Source organism: Tachyglossus aculeatus, chromosome X3 (assembly GCF_015852505.1).
Source record: "Tachyglossus aculeatus isolate mTacAcu1 chromosome X3, mTacAcu1.pri, whole genome shotgun sequence".
In the NCBI taxonomy this organism is placed as follows: Eukaryota; Metazoa; Chordata; class Mammalia; order Monotremata; family Tachyglossidae; genus Tachyglossus; species Tachyglossus aculeatus.
Window position 1 is genome coordinate 33,886,220 of NC_052099.1, and position 18,103 is coordinate 33,904,322.

The 18,103-nt window shown below is 46.3% G+C and overlaps 1 protein-coding gene across 1 annotated transcript in view; it reads right to left on the reverse strand.

Moving 5' to 3' along the window:
- Positions 1-16,964, reverse strand: part of ERP44 (endoplasmic reticulum protein 44) — a 57,978-nt gene extending 41,014 nt beyond the window's left edge. Inside the window, exon 1 of the mRNA XM_038770459.1 lies at positions 16,870-16,964. Within this exon, the coding sequence (XP_038626387.1) occupies positions 16,870-16,902 (33 nt within the window). The 5' untranslated portion in view covers positions 16,903-16,964. The remainder of the gene's footprint in view (positions 1-16,869) is intronic.
- Between the last annotated feature and the right edge of the window lie 1,139 nt (positions 16,965-18,103).

Here is an 18,103-nt window from a genome sequence, read left to right on the forward strand (position 1 = left end):
CAAATGCTTACTGTGTGCCAACCGCTGTACTAAATTCCGGGGCAGATACAAAATAATCAGGTTGGATCAAGTCCCTGGTCAATGCGGGACTCACAGTCTAGGCAGGAGGGAGTAGAATTTCATCCCCAATTTACAGATGAGGAACTGAGACACAGAGAAGTTAAGTGGCTTGCCCATGGTCACACAGCATAGAAGCAGCATGGCTCAGTGGAAAGAGTACAGGCTTTGGAGTCAGAGGTCATGGGTTCAAATCCCGGCTCCGCCGATTGTCAGCTGTGTGACTTTGGGCACGTCACTTAACTTCTTTGTGCCTCAGTTACCTCATCTGTAAAAATGGGGATTAAGACTGTGAGCCCCCCATGGGACAACCTGATCACCTTGTAACCTCCCCAGCGCTTAGAACAGTGCTTTGCACATAGTAAATGCTTAATAAATGCCATTATTATTATTATTATTATTATTAAGTGACAGAGCCAGAATTAGAATCCAGGTTCTCTGACTCCAGGCCTGTACTCTTTCCACTAGGCCATGCTGCTTTAAAAAAAAAACCCAAAAAGCATTTAAATAATCTTATTACAAACATGATTGAGGTAATAAAGAAAAATTTTTTCCTCTCTCCAAAACATTCAGGAAACTAAATGAAAAGTGGCCTAGTCCTTTCAATAAGTATTCCACGAAAGTTGTCAAGGTTTGGTCACGTACAAAGCACTTCCCCATAAGAGCCCAATGGATAAATCTCCAATCCCTTGTACCCTCAAGATACATTTAATTGCCGAGGGTTTTTAAATAGACATTCACAGCCTGAGAAACTGCCTCCAAGAGGAACTGAATGATAAATAGTTACCATCTCTATAGAATAAAAACTGCAAGTCTTCATGTAAAAGCACTGAAAGTACCAAGATCAGCTCAAAGCATTATCCATCCCAAATTTACCAAAACTGATGATCATTTGTAGTTATCCCCTGAGTGCCTTAAATACAAGGTTGAAGCTATATGGACCTTAAAGTGAGCTATGAAACCATTTATTTGAAATCATCGATAATCAGATTTCACACTTCAGTGCAGTGTGTTTTTTCCTGCCGTATCTTTTAGGGGCAAAAATGAGTGGTAAAATAGTATTTCTCCTCTTTACTGAATTCAACTCATCTCCAGAGAAAAATTCTAAGCTTCCAAGGAATAAACACTTTTTTGGGAAGTAGAGACAATTACAATGAAAGTTGGGAACTTCTTTTTAAATGGATTTTGAGTGCTCAAATAATTGGGAGTGATGGATTTCTATACAGAGCAAATAATACCTTTCATCTTGCACGGCATAAAATGGTCTTTCCCTATCTTTATTTATACCACTTGGCAAAAATGCCTACCTCACTTCCATTATTATTATTAAATACAGAAATACATTCTACGCTTGGTTTATTTCAATCACCTGCATTCTCCACTATTTTGACAAGTACACGTTATAATTTCCATAAAACAGTCTTTACCTTCTTCAGTAGCTGGAAATAGAGACCATTCCCTCTAGATGAAAAATCTCTGATTTTCTCATGTTCGGAGAGGGGATTGTCACTCGTTAAAATTGGAAAAGATGCAAAATCCCGCCAACACCTACTCCCTACGACAGAAAGGCAATTTCACGGGCGGCGTGGAACTCAGCCTTCAAGCTGAGTCCTCCCTCTTTATTAATTTACATCCATGGGGGATACCATTCATTCATTCATTCAATCGCATTTATTGAGCGCTTACTGTGTGCAGAGCACTGTACTAAGCGCTTGGGAAGTACAATCAATCAATCAATTGCATTTATTGAGCGCTTACTGTGTGCAAAGCACTGTACTAAGCGCTTGGGAAGTCCAAGTTGGCAACATATAGAGACGGTCCCTACCCAACAGTGAGCTCACAGTCTAGAACTGGGAGACAGAGAACAAAACCAAACATATTAACAAAATAAAATAAATAGAATAGATATGTACAAGTAAAATAAATAGAGTAATAAATATGTACAAACATATATACATATATACAGGTGCTGTGGGGAAGGGAGGTAAGTGGTAGGGCGGGGGGGATTCATTCATTCATTCAATCGTTTTTATTGAGCGCTTACTGTGTGCAGAGCACTGTACTAAGCGCTTGGGAAGTACAAGTTGGCAACATATAGAGACAGTCCCTACCCAACAGTGGGCGGCCTTATCTTTGGATTCGCGGCCTGCTAGATAGAGCCCAGGCCTGGGTGTCAGAAAGCCATGTGTTCTAATCGCTTAGTACAGTGCTCTGCGCACAGTAAGCGCTCAATAAATACGACTGATTGATTGATTCTAATCCCGGCTCTGCCACTCATCTGCTGTGTAACCTTGGGCAAGTCACTTCACCGGGCCTCAGTTACCTCATCTGGAAAATGGGGATTGAGACTGTGAGCCCCATGTGGGACAGGGGCTGTTTCCAACCCGATTTGCTTGTATCCACCCCAGTGCTTAGTACAGAGCCTGGCACAGAGTAAGCACTTAAATACCACAATTATTACTCCTATTATTATTATTATTATCTGGCACAGGAAGCAGGGTGGCCTAGTGGAAGGAGGGCAGGGCTGGGAGTCAGAAGATCTGGGTTCTAATCCTGGCTCTGCTGTCTTACCTGGGGCAAGCCGCCTAATGATGATGATGATGATAGCATTTATTAAGCGCTTACTATGTGCAAAGCACTGTTCTAAGCGCTGGGGAGGTAACAAGGTGATCAGGTTGTCCCACGAGGGGCTCACAGTCTTTAATCCCCATTTTACAGATGAGGTAACTGAGGCCCAGAGAAGCTAAGTGACTTGCCCAAAGTCACCCAGCTGACAATTGGCGGAGCCAGGATTTGAACCCATGACCTCTGACTCCAAAGCCCGGGCTCTTCCCTCTGAGCCACGCTGCTTAACTTCTCGGTCCCTCAGTTTGCTTCATCCGTAAAATGGGGGTTAAATCCTTATTCTCCCCCTCAGACCGTGAGCCCAATGAAGGAGAGACTCTATCCAGCCTGCACACGGTAAGCGTTCAATACATACTACTGAATGAATCGAGCCAGATTACCTCGTATCTAACTCACTGCCTTGCACGTAATTTAGGCATAACAAATACTTTTTGAAAAAGGCCCCCGATTTTACTATAGTTAATCCTGGTTCGTTATGAATCAGATAAACAGCCCCAATCTCACGAAGTTTGGGCTTGTGAGTCTACAAAGGGGATGATGGGGAAAGGACTTGAGTACTAGGCGATAACTGGAGTACACACACTACTCACAGCAACTTCCAATCTGGAAAGACAAAAGCTGAGAAGAGATCAATCAATCAATCAATCAATCGCATTTATTGAGCGCTTACTATGTGCAGAGCACTGTACTAAGCGCTTGGGAAGTACAAATTGGCAACACATAGAGACAGTCCCTACCCAACAGTGGGCTCACAGTCTAAAAGGGGGAGACAGAGAACAGAACCAAACATACCAACAAAATAAAATAAATAGGATAGAAATGTACAAGTAAAATAAATAAATAAATAAATTAACAGAGTAATAAATATGATCAAACCTTCCAAAACCACAAAGGATTTGGGCAGAGCACATGGCGAACTGTACGTCCTTGTGGGCGGGGATTGTGTGTACCAACTCGGTGGTACCATGCAGAGCTCAGCACACAGTAAGTGCTCAAAAAATACCACTGACTGTTGACTGATCAAACTCCACAACACCAGGACAATTGAGCCCCCTTGGAAAAAAATCAAGAGGAAAGATGTCTTTATTCCGAGGCAGGTAAACCTATAGAATTTGTTACCCTAGCGAGTTGTGGAGGCAGGAACTATCTATCAGTATTTCCAAAAAGGTCTAGTCAACTTCACGGCTGAGCAGTCCAAATGGGTCACTATTAGACATCAGATGGCTCATAAAGGGCTTGGAGTCCCGAACACCCGGCCCGTGAACTATGAAGCGCTTAGTACAGTGCTCTGCACATAGTAAGCGCTCAATAAATACGATTGATGATGAAATGGATGTAGGCCCTGTGTCTGTCGCAGACCCAATGCCCGGCTGGATGGATGCCCAGCCTTTCAAGTCCTGTCGGTCAAAATACCAGGGTGGCCGGACCAATGGGTTGATCCAGGCTGGCACTGCTCCGAGGTGCAAATTGAGTCCACTACAAAACAGCTAATCAGTGGTCTCACGCTTCTAAAGTACGACCCTGCATGCTGAAGTTAAACACAACCCGATCTCGTAAGGGCTGACTAGTGATTCCCTATTATTACACCATTTTAAAGCCAGGTAGGAGACCCATTTCTTTTCCCACGCATGATTATTCCCTACCGGACAACGTTCAGGATTTTGACCTGTCGAGAGCCTAAATTTCTTTTTATGTAACAGAATTTTCAGCCACTCTTGAATTCGGCGTTCTGAGTCATTAATTTAGTTCAGCTTGTGCTGAACAAGCCTACATGCTTGATTTGTATCACTGAAACTTATTGTCTCGATGTCTGCTTGAATCCAATAACTTACGTTTCACTGGTGCCAAGGAGCAGGGCAACAGGACACAGAGCTTTATGCAGATTTGTTATATTTCCAATTTTAATGCCACTGAAATTTATCCTCGAATCGCCAAAAGAGAATTTGGTTTAAAGAAAATATTTCTTCTGGAAAACAGGAGCTCAAAATCAGATTTCCACTAAGGGGGCAGAGCAATTAATGTGTGACTGAAAGCACTTTTTTCAAATGGCACTTGATAAGAGCTTACTATGTGCCAAGCACTGCTCTAAGTGCTGGGGTGGATACAAGGTCATCAGGTTGGACCCAGTCCGTGTCCCACATGGGGCTCCATCATAATCCCCATTCTGCAGATGAGGGAACTGAGGCACAGAGAAGTTAAATGACTTGCCCAGGGTCATATAACAGACAGGTTTCAGAGCTGGGACTAGTAGCCAGGTCCTTTTGACTCTCAGGACCGTGCTCTATCCGCCAGGCCATGCAGGGAACATGCTTACCAACCCTGTTATACAGTTCTCTCCCAAGTGCTCAGCCCAGTGCTTTGCATACAGTAAGCGCTCAATAAATACCACTGAATAATAATAGCTGTGCTATTTGTTGAGCGCTTATTATGTACCAAGCATTTGGGAGAGTACAATATAGACTGTGGAGCTCACAGTCTACCTAGGAAGGAGAACAGGGATTAAATCCCTGCAGATGAGTTAACTGAGGCACAGAGAAGTTAAGTGAATTGCCCAAGGTCACACATCAGGTGAGTGGTGAGGCCGGGATTAATAATAATGATGGCATTTGTTAAGCGCTTACTATGTGCAAAGCACTGTTCTAAGCACTGGGGGGATACAAGGTGATCAGGTTGTCCCACGTGGGGCTCACAGTCTTAATCCCCGTTTTACAGATGAGGGAACTGAGGCTCAGAGAAGTTAAGTGACTTGCCCAAGGTCACACAGCAGACATGTAGCAGAGGCGGGATTCGAACCCATGACCCCTGACTCCACAGCCGGGCTCTTTCCACTGAGCCACTAGAACCCAGGTCCTCTCTCTTCACTAGGGCACGCTGCTTCTCTGACAAAATGATTTGTCTTGATGTGGAAAGCACCGAAATACGTCCCACAGCTATGACTTATTTGGGATAACTGGTTTTTCTAAGCTCAGAGGAAAGAGCCCGGGCTTGGGAGTCAGAGGTCATGAGTTCAAATCCCCGCTCCGCCAACTGCCAGCGGTGTGACTTTGGGCAAGTCACTTCACTTCTCTGGGCCTCAGTTCCCTCAACTGTAAAATAGGGATTAAGACTGTGAGCCCCCGGCGGGACAACCTGATCACCGTGTAACCACCCTAGCGCTTAGAACAGTGCTTTGCACATAGTAAGTGCTTAATAAATGCTATCTATTATTATTATTATTATTATTATTATTATTATCTGAGGGGCTTGGGAGGGCTGGGTCTCATTTCCAGCCCACAAGTAGGACCTGGCAGGACTGGGCACTGCTGAACTCCAGCAAGGCTCAGAAATGGGACTCCAGCACCTTCTCCTGTCCCTGCTGCCCCTGGCTTAGAGGGTAGTACAATGCTTTGCACACAGTAAGCGCTCAATAAATACGACTGAATGAATGGAGAAGCAGCGCAGCTCAGTGGAAAGAGCCCGGGCTTTGGAGTCAGAGGTTATGGGTTCAAATCCCAGCTCCGCCAATTGTCAGCTGTGTGACTCTGGGCAAGTCACTTAACTTCTCTGCGCCTCAGTCACCTCATCTGTAAAACGGGGATGAAGACTGTGAGCCCCCCGTGGGAACAACCTGATCACCTTGTAACCTCCCCAGCGCTTAGAACAGTGCTTTGCACATAGTAAGCGCTTAATAAATGCCATCATTATTATTATTATGAGAGTTAGAGCGGACCAGACCCCATGGTGGTCACCCGTTTAATAAGCCATTATGGAATATGGTGCTTATAGTGATTTAGTAAAAATTGGACGGCTATCGGGGGGTGAAGGATGGAGGGAACCTGTTCCACTCTCTTGCAAAAAAAAAAAAGGCAGAAGCAAAACAACAACAACAAAAAATCCACGAAACACTGTTGGGTAGGGACTGTCTCTATATGTTGCCAATTTGTACTTCCCAAGCACTTGGTACAGTGCTCTGCACATAGTAAGCGCTCAATAAATACGATTGTTGATGATGATGATGATGTAGTTACCCAACTAGATAGACCACAGCCACAAAACAGCAGGCCCACCAGGGGAAGGCAAATGTGGAGAGGGTCAGCTGTTTCTGAGGGCGGTGCAGTCTCCCTAGATTTTTTTCTCAGGGTAAGTCGTCAGGCCCGACACCAACACCTGCTAGTCTGCAAAAACATCCCCCCTGTCAGACAGTGGTCTTCGATGAGGAAAGACCTCACACCAAGCCAAGTTCCCTCCAGAACGCGACAATGTGCTGTGATATCGCCTCCACACCTGGCCACGCCAACAACTGATGCTGTGCTCTCTGGACCATCAATTATCATCAAGCCCTCAGAGAGGGTACAGTGTGGAAGTGACACTTCTAGATAGTGAAGGAGTAGTATGCAAAAAACCACCCCCCAAAGCCCAATGGCATTTATTTAGCACTTACTACGTGCAGAGCACTGCACTAAGCGCTTAGAAGAGTACAACAGAATTAGCAGGCATGCTACCTGTCCATAATGAGTTTACAAGCCCCACACCAGTCAGTAAGCCTGAAACAGGGAAGCCTGATTTTCCTAAAAGTTCCCTTTTCTGGGTCAGATCGATGGAAGGGAACAGTTTGGATCCGGTTTGTAGATGATTGTTGAGAGAGACTCCCTACCAGTGTAAAAATTATTGGCAACCGCAAGGAGTTCGGTAGCGAAGGGCACGGCCTGGGGAGGAGAAATAATCAAAATGCATTTCAGATACGTGGAGGGGAGTTTGTGTGTGCTTCAGCAATGCAGAACTTCACACTCCTTGCTGGAGTCAGGAGGTGTGAGGCGGAGGAATCACAGTTTCCCAGAACTCCAGTACGCCACCGACTTTTCTGAGCTGGGCCAGCATCAAAGAGGTCCAAAGAAAAAGGGCAGAGGTGAACTCACCTTCATTACTGCCCTTCTGCCTAATCCTAAGAGTTACTAACTCTAGGAGAACACAAATTATTTTCAAAGGAGCCAACTAAAGGGGCGTTATATGTGTATATTAGCTGTGTGCAGAATGATGAAGTCTCCCTTTGAGAACGGAGGAGACTCGATCCTAAGTCAGGACGGAGGGAAAAAATTGACTGTAGTGATAGATTTCTTTTTTTCTTTTTTGTGTGGACCCCCTCCCTCCTCGTACAGTCTTTTCCCTGGCAGTCATTTCTCTTGGGGCTCAGGAAGTAACCAGCAAGTAGCTGGGGAGGGGTGACAGACACCTCAAAGCACGCACACAGGTTTTTACATGCCGGACCAATTTATGAGCAAAATGACCTACTGGGCCCTGGTTCTCGGCGGAAAGATGCGCTAAAATGCTGTGCTCACAGTATTTCAGAAGGTACAAGCTGGCAGCATTCCCAACAGCTACAAAAGATGCAAGGAAAGCGCAACTGAATGACTTCAACTAAAATTAAAATAGGCTTGGACTCATCTGTCAAAGGATCAGAAGGCTTAAATTAATTCTTCTCACTGTCTTCTTCTGTTAATTTGCTTGTGGTCTCCCCACTTTCACTATTACGTTACTGTACAAGATTTGCAAATTAAAGGTTTGGTTAGAAAACACAATGCAACTAATGTTTATTTCAATGAATTTGCCCTACTGAGAGCTCACCTCCTCCAGGAGGCCTTCCCAGACTGAGCCCCTTCCTTCCTCTCCCCCTCGTCCCCCTCACCATCCCCCCATTTTACCTCCTTCCCTTCCCCACAGCACCTGTATATATGTATATATGTTTGTACATATTTACTACTCTATTTATTTATTTATTCATTTTACTTGTACATATCTATTCTATTTATTTTATTTTGTTAGTGTGTTTGGTTTTGTTCTCTGTCTCCCCCTTTTAGACTGTGAGCCCACTGTTGGGTAGGGACTGTCTCTATATGTTGCCAATTTGTACTTCCCAAGCGCTTAGTACAGTGCTCTGCACATAGTAAGCGCTCAATAAATACGATTGATGATGATGATGATGATGATGCAGTGCCTGCACTGTATTAAGCACTAGGGTGGATACAAGCAAATCGGGTTGGATACAGTCCTTGTCCCACCTGGGGCTCACAGTCTTAATCCCCATTTTAGGAATAAGCGACCGAGGCACAGAGAAGTCAAGCGATTTGCCCTAGGTCACACAGCAGACAAGAGGTGAGGGTGGGATTAGACCCTAAATCTTCTGACTCCCAGGGCCAGGCACTTTCCACTAGGCCACTAAAGGTTTAGATTAAAGTAAAGTAAAAGTACAAGTAAAGTAAATAAATAAATAGATAGAGTAACAAATATGTACAAACATATATACATATATACAGGTGCTGTGGGGAAGGGAAGGAGGTAAAATGGGGGGGTGGAGAGGGGGACAAGGGGGAGAGGAAGGAAGGGGCTCAGTCTGGGAAGGGCTCCTGGAGGAGGTGAGCTCTCAGTAGGGCCTTGAAGGGAGGAAGAGAGCTAGCTTGGTGGATGGGCAGAGGGAGGGCATTCCAGGCCCGGGGGAGGACGTGGGCCGGGGGTCGATGGCGGGACAGGCGAGGACGAGGTACGGTGAGGAGATCAGCGGCAGAGGAGTGGAGGGTGCGGGGTGGGCTGGAGAAGGACAGAAGGGAGGTGAGGTAGGAGGGGGCGAGGTGATGGACAGCCTTGAAGCCCAGGGTGAGGAGTTTCTGCCTGACCATGTCCCACAAGGGGATCATAGTTTTAATCCCCATTTTACACAGTAAGGAAAATGCCTCAGAAAAGACTACGATAAGTGAGACCAGTGCCCCCACCCTACGGTTCTCTACCACCCTGGCTTGTGTGCTCACATCTCTACAAAGCTATTACAATGAGAAGGCAAAAATCTTTATTCAGAAAGAGCACAGTTCAGGCTGCGGGCCACAGCCAAGTGGCCCAGACCCACAGCTGAAAATAAAAGCACCTCTCTGGCCCTGCCGGAGATCAAAACCGGGAACCGAATTGTAACTGATGTTGGCTTCCTCAGCCAGGTTGGGGGGGAGGATCTGCAGAGCCCGGAATCGTATCCAGCAGCTGCATGGGGAGAAGTGCCACTTTGGCCAACAGGAAAGCGGGGCCAAGCGGAAAACGATCCAAGTGCGTAAGTGTGTGAAAGCGTATGTGCCACTGAGGGGAAGGAAATGTGACTGTAGGAAAGTATGGTCTGAGAGATGGGCAGGTGACAGAGGGCCTGACTGAAGGAGTGTGAATAATAATAATAATAATAATGATGGCATTTATTAAGCGCTTACTATGTGCAAAGCACCGTTCTAAGCGCTGGGGGGGATACAAGGTGATCAGGTTGTCCCACGGGGGGCTCACAAATCTTAATCCCCATTTTACAGATGAGGTAACTGAGGCACAGAGAAGTTAAGTGACTTGCCCAAAGTCACACAGCCGATAAGTGGCAGAGCCGGGATTCGAACCCATGACCTCTGACTCCCAAGCCCGAGCCCAACTCGTAAATGAGTTGTGAAAAACAAAGGGGGGAAATGGGGAAACGGAAGGGAGACAAAAGTCTGGGGAAAATGGGGGAGAGGAGGTTGGAGAGAGAAAGCCACATGGGTGATCGCAGAAGACTAGACATTTCAGATCGAAGCAGAAACCCTATTTTGATTTTGTGAATGAGACGGGCCCAATCAAACTAAGAAATAGAAGTATTATGGTACTTGCAGAAGACTAGACATTTCAGATCGAAGCAGAAACCCTATTTTGATTTCCTGAATGAGACGGGCCCAGTCAAACTAAGAAATAGAAGTATTAATGGTACTTGCAGAAGACTAGACATTTCAGATCGAAGCAGAAACCCTATTTTGATTTTGTGAATGAGACGGGCCCAATCAAACTAAGAAATAGAAGTATTAATGGTACTTGCAGAAGACTAGACATTTCAGATCGAAGCAGAAACCCTATTTTGATTTCCTGAATGAGACGGGCCCAATCAAACTAAGAAATAGAAGTATTAATGGTACTTGCTGAGTACCAACTGAGAGCAGTGTACTGTAGCAGACGGGCCTGACTGCTCATTCCTGGCACCTAAAATACGTTCTGTTTTTACCAGTAAGCAACCCCTTTATATTTTGGCTGCCAAATTTATCCTTAAAGGCACCTTAGTTCACCAGACTTCCTCCGTGAAGCAGTGATTCACAACGACGTCACCCAGGCATTGAGTGGTACAAGCTACACGTATTCCCCAAACTGGTTCTTGACACGTTTTCAGGCCGTCATTTGGGGCATGGCAAAAAAAAAAAAAATATGCCTTGACACTCCCCAGTTTTAAGATACCAGAAACTGGTCTCTCTTTTCTTACTGAGACAATTTCTGGACACCAGTAAGTACTGATTCCTTTCCTTCATTTGTCATTGAACTGCAAAGTTGGAGACCGCCAAAAGTCACCTAATCCAACTATTTTTAAGAAAGGACCATCCACCAATCAGCCCAGAGAGAGGGCACTTCATCTGATTTCCCAGGTCTTCCTGAAGAGATTCTTTAGGAAGTCCATTCTAGGCGAATCCCGTTGTGAAGAAATTCCTCCTCACTGCCAAACTAATCCTTCTGCTGAAACCCTAAATTTATTCCTCTTAGGTTCTGCCCTCAGTGGACCGAGAAGCGATGGGGGTCGGCCTCTCTGCGCCAGACTTTCAAAGGTTGACTGGAAGTGAGCTCGGAAGCCGCTCTGATACGTGAGAACGCGGTGGTCTCGGCCGCCAACGCTGCTCTCAACATCTGGCGCGTCTTTGAAGACCAGCAGCGGTTCCCGAGCTCCAGATTTTCTTGAAATACTCACAAACCAGAGCCTGGGAGTTACGTGAAGAGGGAGTGAAAGAGTAAAATGACTCTTGCTTTCGGGTCACAGGGAAAGGCAGCTTCAGGAACTCGGATTATCGGTAGAGTAAGAACATCTGTGGCAGCCTGGCCCAGATCACCGAGCTCTCACTCTCCTCATTAAAGCAGGTGCATGGAGTTCTGACCTTCTGTGCACCAAGAGGTCCCCTTGGTTAATATTTTCTTTAAAAACCTCTCTCCTTGTTTTCCCCACAGTACATTTTGGGACAGGTAAAGGAGGCTACTGTGTCTCCTGGGACAGGACACCTTAGAACAAACTTTCTGCCTTAAGGGGACAACTGCGACTTCTGTTTGTCCTGAATCGAGCCTCGTGCCATGTCTGTTAATGTTCAATAAACTGGCACACCCAGTTCCTCTAAAACGCGGGACCATTTTCCTGAAAAGACCCACATTAAGGAAAACTCAGGCTGCAGTACTCACCGGCCCAACACCTTTTCTTCTGACATGGAGCCACGCTGCAGCCAAACAGGCTCACTAATTCACTAACAGCATACTAGCCATACTCCACAGAGAAAACACACCTAACAGCAGCGTACTTCACAACAAAATGAAGACAAACACAGCTGCATCTGTATCCCTAGGGTCAATCAATCAATCAATCGTATTTATTGAGCGCTTACTGTGTGCAGAGCACTGTACTAAGCGCTTGGGAAGTACAAGTTGGCAACATATACAGTCCCTACCCAACAGTGGGCTCACAAAGTGGGTCCTGTAAAGTACCATTTTAGATGGAGAGACCCCCAAAGTAGTACGTAGGTCATATTCCCCAAAGTTTTTCACAGGTAGAGATACCATTTTAGATGGAGTGACCCCCAAAGTATGTCATATTCCCCTACATTTTTCACAGGTATTCCTTGATGACTACAGCCATAGGAAGAGATACCATTTCAGACGGAGAGACCCCCAAAGTAGTACGTATGTCATATTCCCCAAAGTTTTTCACAGGTATTCCTTGATGACTACAGCCATAGAAAGAGATGGAGAAGCATTGGGCCCAGTTGGGGTAATTAAGGCTAAGTAAGAGGCATCTCCTCTTCGGGAAGAGTACCTCCGAACATAGCCTCAGATTCCACTCCTTTGTCTTCCTCAGAAGGAGCAGGTGAATGGCTCTTTCCTTTTAATACCGTCTATTGGCATAAGCACTTTCTTGCACCCTTTGTCGAGAGCTTTATGGCGCCGTTGCTGCCAAGGGTTCAAAGGTCTAGAGATCCGGCATTCCAATTCTTTTGATTAAACCAACATTTTCCCTCTTGAAAACTGACCAGGACTCCCATCGGTCCCTCCTTCTACAGCCAGGAGGGCGTGAGGCTATCTCAACTTTCGGTTGTGGTGCCACGACACTGACTTTAGGCTCCTCAAGGCTCACAGTCAAACGCGATACTCCTCTAGACCCCATGTCTAATCCCTCTGGTTGAATTTAATGCTTGTCCTTCCTTATGCCTGTCACCCCATCCCCTCTCCCTTCCCTTCTTAGATTGTGAGCCCCTTGAAGGTCAGGGACTGTGGCCTCTCCCCAGAGAAAGCACTTAATAAAGACCACTATCAGTCGTGAGCTTTTATCCTCACAACATCCCCATGAAGAAGGCAGAGATAGCTATTACCCCCACTGTAGAGAAAGGGAAATGGTGGCACAGGATGGTTACGTGATTTTCCTGAGCGAACAGGGCAGGCAAGTGGTAGAAGTAAAGCATTTCTGAGAGCCACACTGCCTCGTGCCAAGCAAGAAAGCAAGAGCTCAAATATATAGATTTTTCTATGAAACAATATTCAGCACTTTCAAGTGGAACACTGATCTCCCGGGCATTATAATAATCCTCCACAGCTTGGGCCTGCAGAGTAGGCCCCGGATCTCAGGGTCAAATGGGGTGGCCCCTATTTTCTAGGGCTGAACTTTCTCAAGGAGAAAATGAGGTTGCAGACAGACATGGAAAAGTGGGAAGCTGGTGAAATTGGGCGCGAGAAAAAGGAGCCTGGAAGGAGTGTGTAATAATAACCATAATTGTGGTATCTGTTAAGGACTTACTACATGCCAGGCACTGTACTAAGCACTGGGGTGCTTCTCGCCCCACAGCATTTATGTATATCAATCAATCAAATTTATTGAGCGCTTACTGTGTGCAGTGCACTGTACTAAGCGCTTGGGAAGTCCAAGTTGGCAACATACAGAGACGGTCCCTACCCAACAGTGGGCTCACAGTCTAGAAGGGGGAGACAGAACAAAACCAAACACACTAACAAAATAAGTAGAATATGTACAAGATAGAGTAATAAATATGTACAAACATATATACATATATACAGGTGCTGTGGGGAAGGGAAGGAGGTAAGATGGGGGGTTGGAGAGGGGGACGAGGGGGAGAGGAAGGAAGGGGCTGAGTGTGGGAAGGCCTCCTGGAGGAGGTGAGCTCTCAGTAGGGCCTTGAAGGGAGGAAGAGAGCTAGCTTGGCGGATGGGCAGTATATCTATGATTTGCTGATTTATTTATTCACATTAATATCTATCGGACCCCTCTAGAGTGTAAGCTCATTGTGGGCAGGGAATGTGCCCATTTATTGTTATATTGTACTCTCCCAACTGATTAGTACAGTGCTCTGCACACAGTAGGCGCTCAGCAGATACCACCGAATGAATATAAGCAAATCGGGCTGGACACTGTCATCATCATTATCATCATCCATTGTATTTATTGAGCGCTTACTGTGTGCAGATCACTGGACTAAGCGCTTGGGAAGTCCAAGTTGGCAACATCTAGAGACAGTCCCTACCCAACAGTGGGCTCACAGTCTAAAAGGGGGAGACAGAGAACAAAACCAAACATACTAACAAAATAAAATAAATAGAATAGATATGTACAAGTAAAATAGAGTAACAAATATGTACAAACATATATACACATATACAGGTGCTGTGGGGAAGATGGGGGGGATGGAGAGGGGGACGAGGGGGACAGGAAGGAAGGGGCTCAGTGTGGGAAGGCCTCCTGGAGGAGGTGAGCTCTCAGTAGGGCCTTGAAGGGAGGAAGAGAGCTAGCTTGGCGGATGGGCAGTATATCTATGACTTGCTGATTTATTTATTCACATTAATATCTGTCGGCCCCCTCTAGAGTGTAAGCTCATTGTGGGCAAGGAATCATCATCACTCATATTTACTGAGCGCTTACTATGTGCAGAGCACTGTACTAAGCGCTTGGGAAGTCCAAGTTGGCAACACAGAGACAGTCCCTACCCAACAGTGGGCTCACAGTCTAAAAGGGGGAGACAGAGAACAAAACCAAACATACTAACAAAATAAAAGAAATAGAATAGATATGGACAAGAAAAATAAATAAGTAAATAGAGTAAAAAATATGTACAAAGTAAAAAATATGTACAAAGTAAAAAATATGTACAAGTAAAAAATATGTACATGTATACCTATGATTTGCTGATTTATTTATTCACATTAATATCTGTCGGCCCCCTCTAGAGTGTAAGCTCATTGTGGGCAAGGAATCATCATCACTCATATTTATTGAGCGCTTACTATGTGCAGAGCACTGGACTAAGCGCTTGGGAAGTCCAAGTTGGCAACATACAGAGACAGTCCCTACCCAACAGTGGGCTCACAGTCTAAAAGGGGGAGACAGAGAACAAAACCAAACATACTAACAAAATAAAAGAAATAGAATAGATAAGGACAAGAAAAATAAATAAGTAAATAGAGTAAAAAATATGTACAAAGTAAAAAATATGTACAAAGTAAAAAATATGTACATGTATATCTATGATTTGCTGATTTATTTATTCACATTAATATCTGTCGGCCCCCTCTAGAGTGTAAGCTCATTGTGGGCAGGGAATCATCATCACTCATATTTACTGAGCGCTTACTATGTGCAGAGCACTGGACTAAGCGCTTGGGAAGTCCAAGTTGGCAACATACAGAGACAGTCCCTACCCAACAGTGGGCTCACAGTCTAAAAGGGGGAGACAGAGAACAAAACCAAACATACTAACAAAATAAAAGAAATAGAATAGATATGGACAAGAAAAATAAATAAGTAAATAGAGTAAAAAATATGTACAAAGTAAAAAATATGTACAAAGTAAAAAATATGTACAAGTAAAAAATATGTACATGTATATCTATGATTTGCTGATTTATTTATTCACATTAATATCTGTCGGCCCCTTCTAGAGTGTAAGCTCATTGTGGGCAAGGAATCATCATCACTCATATTTATTGAGCGCTTACTATGTGCAGAGCACTGGACTAAGCGCTTGGGAAGTCCAAGTTGGCAACACAGAGACAGTCCCTACCCAACAGTGGGCTCACAGTCTAAAAGGGGGAGACAGAGAACAAAACCAAACATACTAACAAAATAAAAGAAATAGAATAGATATGGACAAGAAAAATAAATAAGTAAATAGAGTAAAAAATATGTACAAAGCAAAAAATATGTACAAGTAAAAAATATGTACATGTATATCTATGATTTGCTGATTTATTTATTCACATTAATATCTGTCGGCCCCCTCTAGAGTGTAAGCTCATTGTGGGCAGGGAATCATCATCACTCATATTTATTGAGCGCTTACTATGTGCAGAGCACTGGACTAAGCGCTTGGGAAGTCCAAGTTGGCAACATACAGAGACAGTCCCTACCCAACAGTGGGCTCACAGTCTAAAAGGGGGAGACAGAGAACAAAACCAAACATACTAACAAAATAAAAGAAACAGAATAGATATGGACAAGTAAAATAAATAAATAAGTAAATAGAGTAAAAAAATGTACAAAGTAAAAAATATGTACAAAGTAAAAAATATGCACAAGTAAAAAATATGTACATGTATATCTATGATTTGCTGATTTATTTATTCACATTAATATCTGTCGCCCCCCTCTAGAGTGTAAGCTCATTGTGGGCAGGGAATGTGCCCGTTTCTTGTTACATTGTACTCTCCCAACTGCTTAGTCCAGTGCTCTGCACACAGTAATCAATCAATCAATCAATCGTATTTATTGAGCGCTTACTATGTGCAGAGCACTGTACTAAGCGCTTGGGAAGTACAAGTTGGCTCAATAAGTACGATTGATTGATTGACTGATAGAAGGACTATCATTATGATGGGGGGGGGTCGCTGCTGGCAGGTGTCAGTCCCCTCTCGGGTCCGGCGGTGGCGGCGAGTTCCGAACCAATCAGGAGGAGCCACAACAGAGGAACGGGCCAATGGGAGAGCGGGGGGGGTGGGGGGAGGCCCGGCACCCGCCCCTCCCCCCCCCCGGCTCCCTGAGAGAACGATCGCGCGCACGCGCGGCGCCGGGCCCCCCTGAGGCGGGCGGACGGACGGACCGGCGGACCCCCCGGGGGGCCCCGGCCGGCGGACACTCACCACGACCAGCACGGCGGTGGTCGGATTCGTCATGGCGACGCTCTCTGCGGCCGCAGCGGTCGGAGCTCCGGACGCCGCCCGCTCTCTGCGGCGCGCGCGCGCGCACCCGGCCCCGATCGCCTCAGACCGCCCGCCCACCCCTCACTTCCGGGCCCTGCCCGCGCGGGGCGCGCCGGGAGCTGTAGTCCGCGCGTCCCCGCCCCCGAGGGAGGCGCGCGGGGCACGCCGGGAGTTGTAGTCCGCGCGGCGGTGTGCGTTGGGGGAGCCCAAGCGGAGGGAGGGCGCGCGGACTACAACTCCCAGCGGGCCCCGCGCGCCCTCCCCTCACGCCGCCGCCGAGGGGGCGGGAAAGCCTTTCCCGGCAGAGGCGGGCGCGCGGGGCACGCTGGGAGTTGTAGTCCGCGAGTCGGTGTGTGCCCGTGTCTGGGGGGATGGGGGGGGGGGAGCTTTCCCGGCAAAGGCCCGAACGGTGGGAGGGAGGCGCGCGGGGCACGCTGGGAGTTGTAGGCCGCGCGTGCGCCAAGCGCTTAGTACAGTGCTCTGCACACAGTCAGCGCTCATTAAATACGATTTAATGAATGAATGTATGTGGGGGGCGGGGGAACCCTTCCCGGCAAAGGTGGGGGAGCCCGAGAGGTGGGAGGGAGGCGCGCGGGGCACGCTGGGATTTGTAGTCCGCGCGTTGGGGTGTGTGAGCGCCAAGCGCTTAGTACAGTGCTCTGCACACAGTCAGCCCTCATTAAATACGATTGAATGAATGAATGTATGTGTGTGTGGTGGGGGGGAGCTCCTCCAGGAGGCCTTCCCAGACTGAGCCCCTTCCTTCCTCTCCCCCTCGTCCCCCTCTCCATCCCCCCATCTTACCTCCTTCCCTTCCCCACAGCACCTGTGTATATGTATATATGGTTGTACATATTTATTACTCTTTATTTATTTATTTATTTTACTTGTACATTTCTATCCTATTTATTTTATTTTGTTGGTCTGTTTGGTTCTGTTCTCTGTCTCCCCCTTTTAGACTGTGAGCCCACTGTTGGGTAGGGACTGTCTCTAGATGATGCCAACTTGTACTTCCCAAGCGCTTAGTCCAGTGCTCTGCACATAGTAAGCGCTCAATAAATTCGATTGATTGATTGAGCAGTGGGAGGGAGGCGCGCGGGGCACGCTGGGAGTTGTAGTCCGCGCGTGGGGGGTGCGCCAAGCGCTTAGTACAGTGCTCTGCACACAGTCAGCG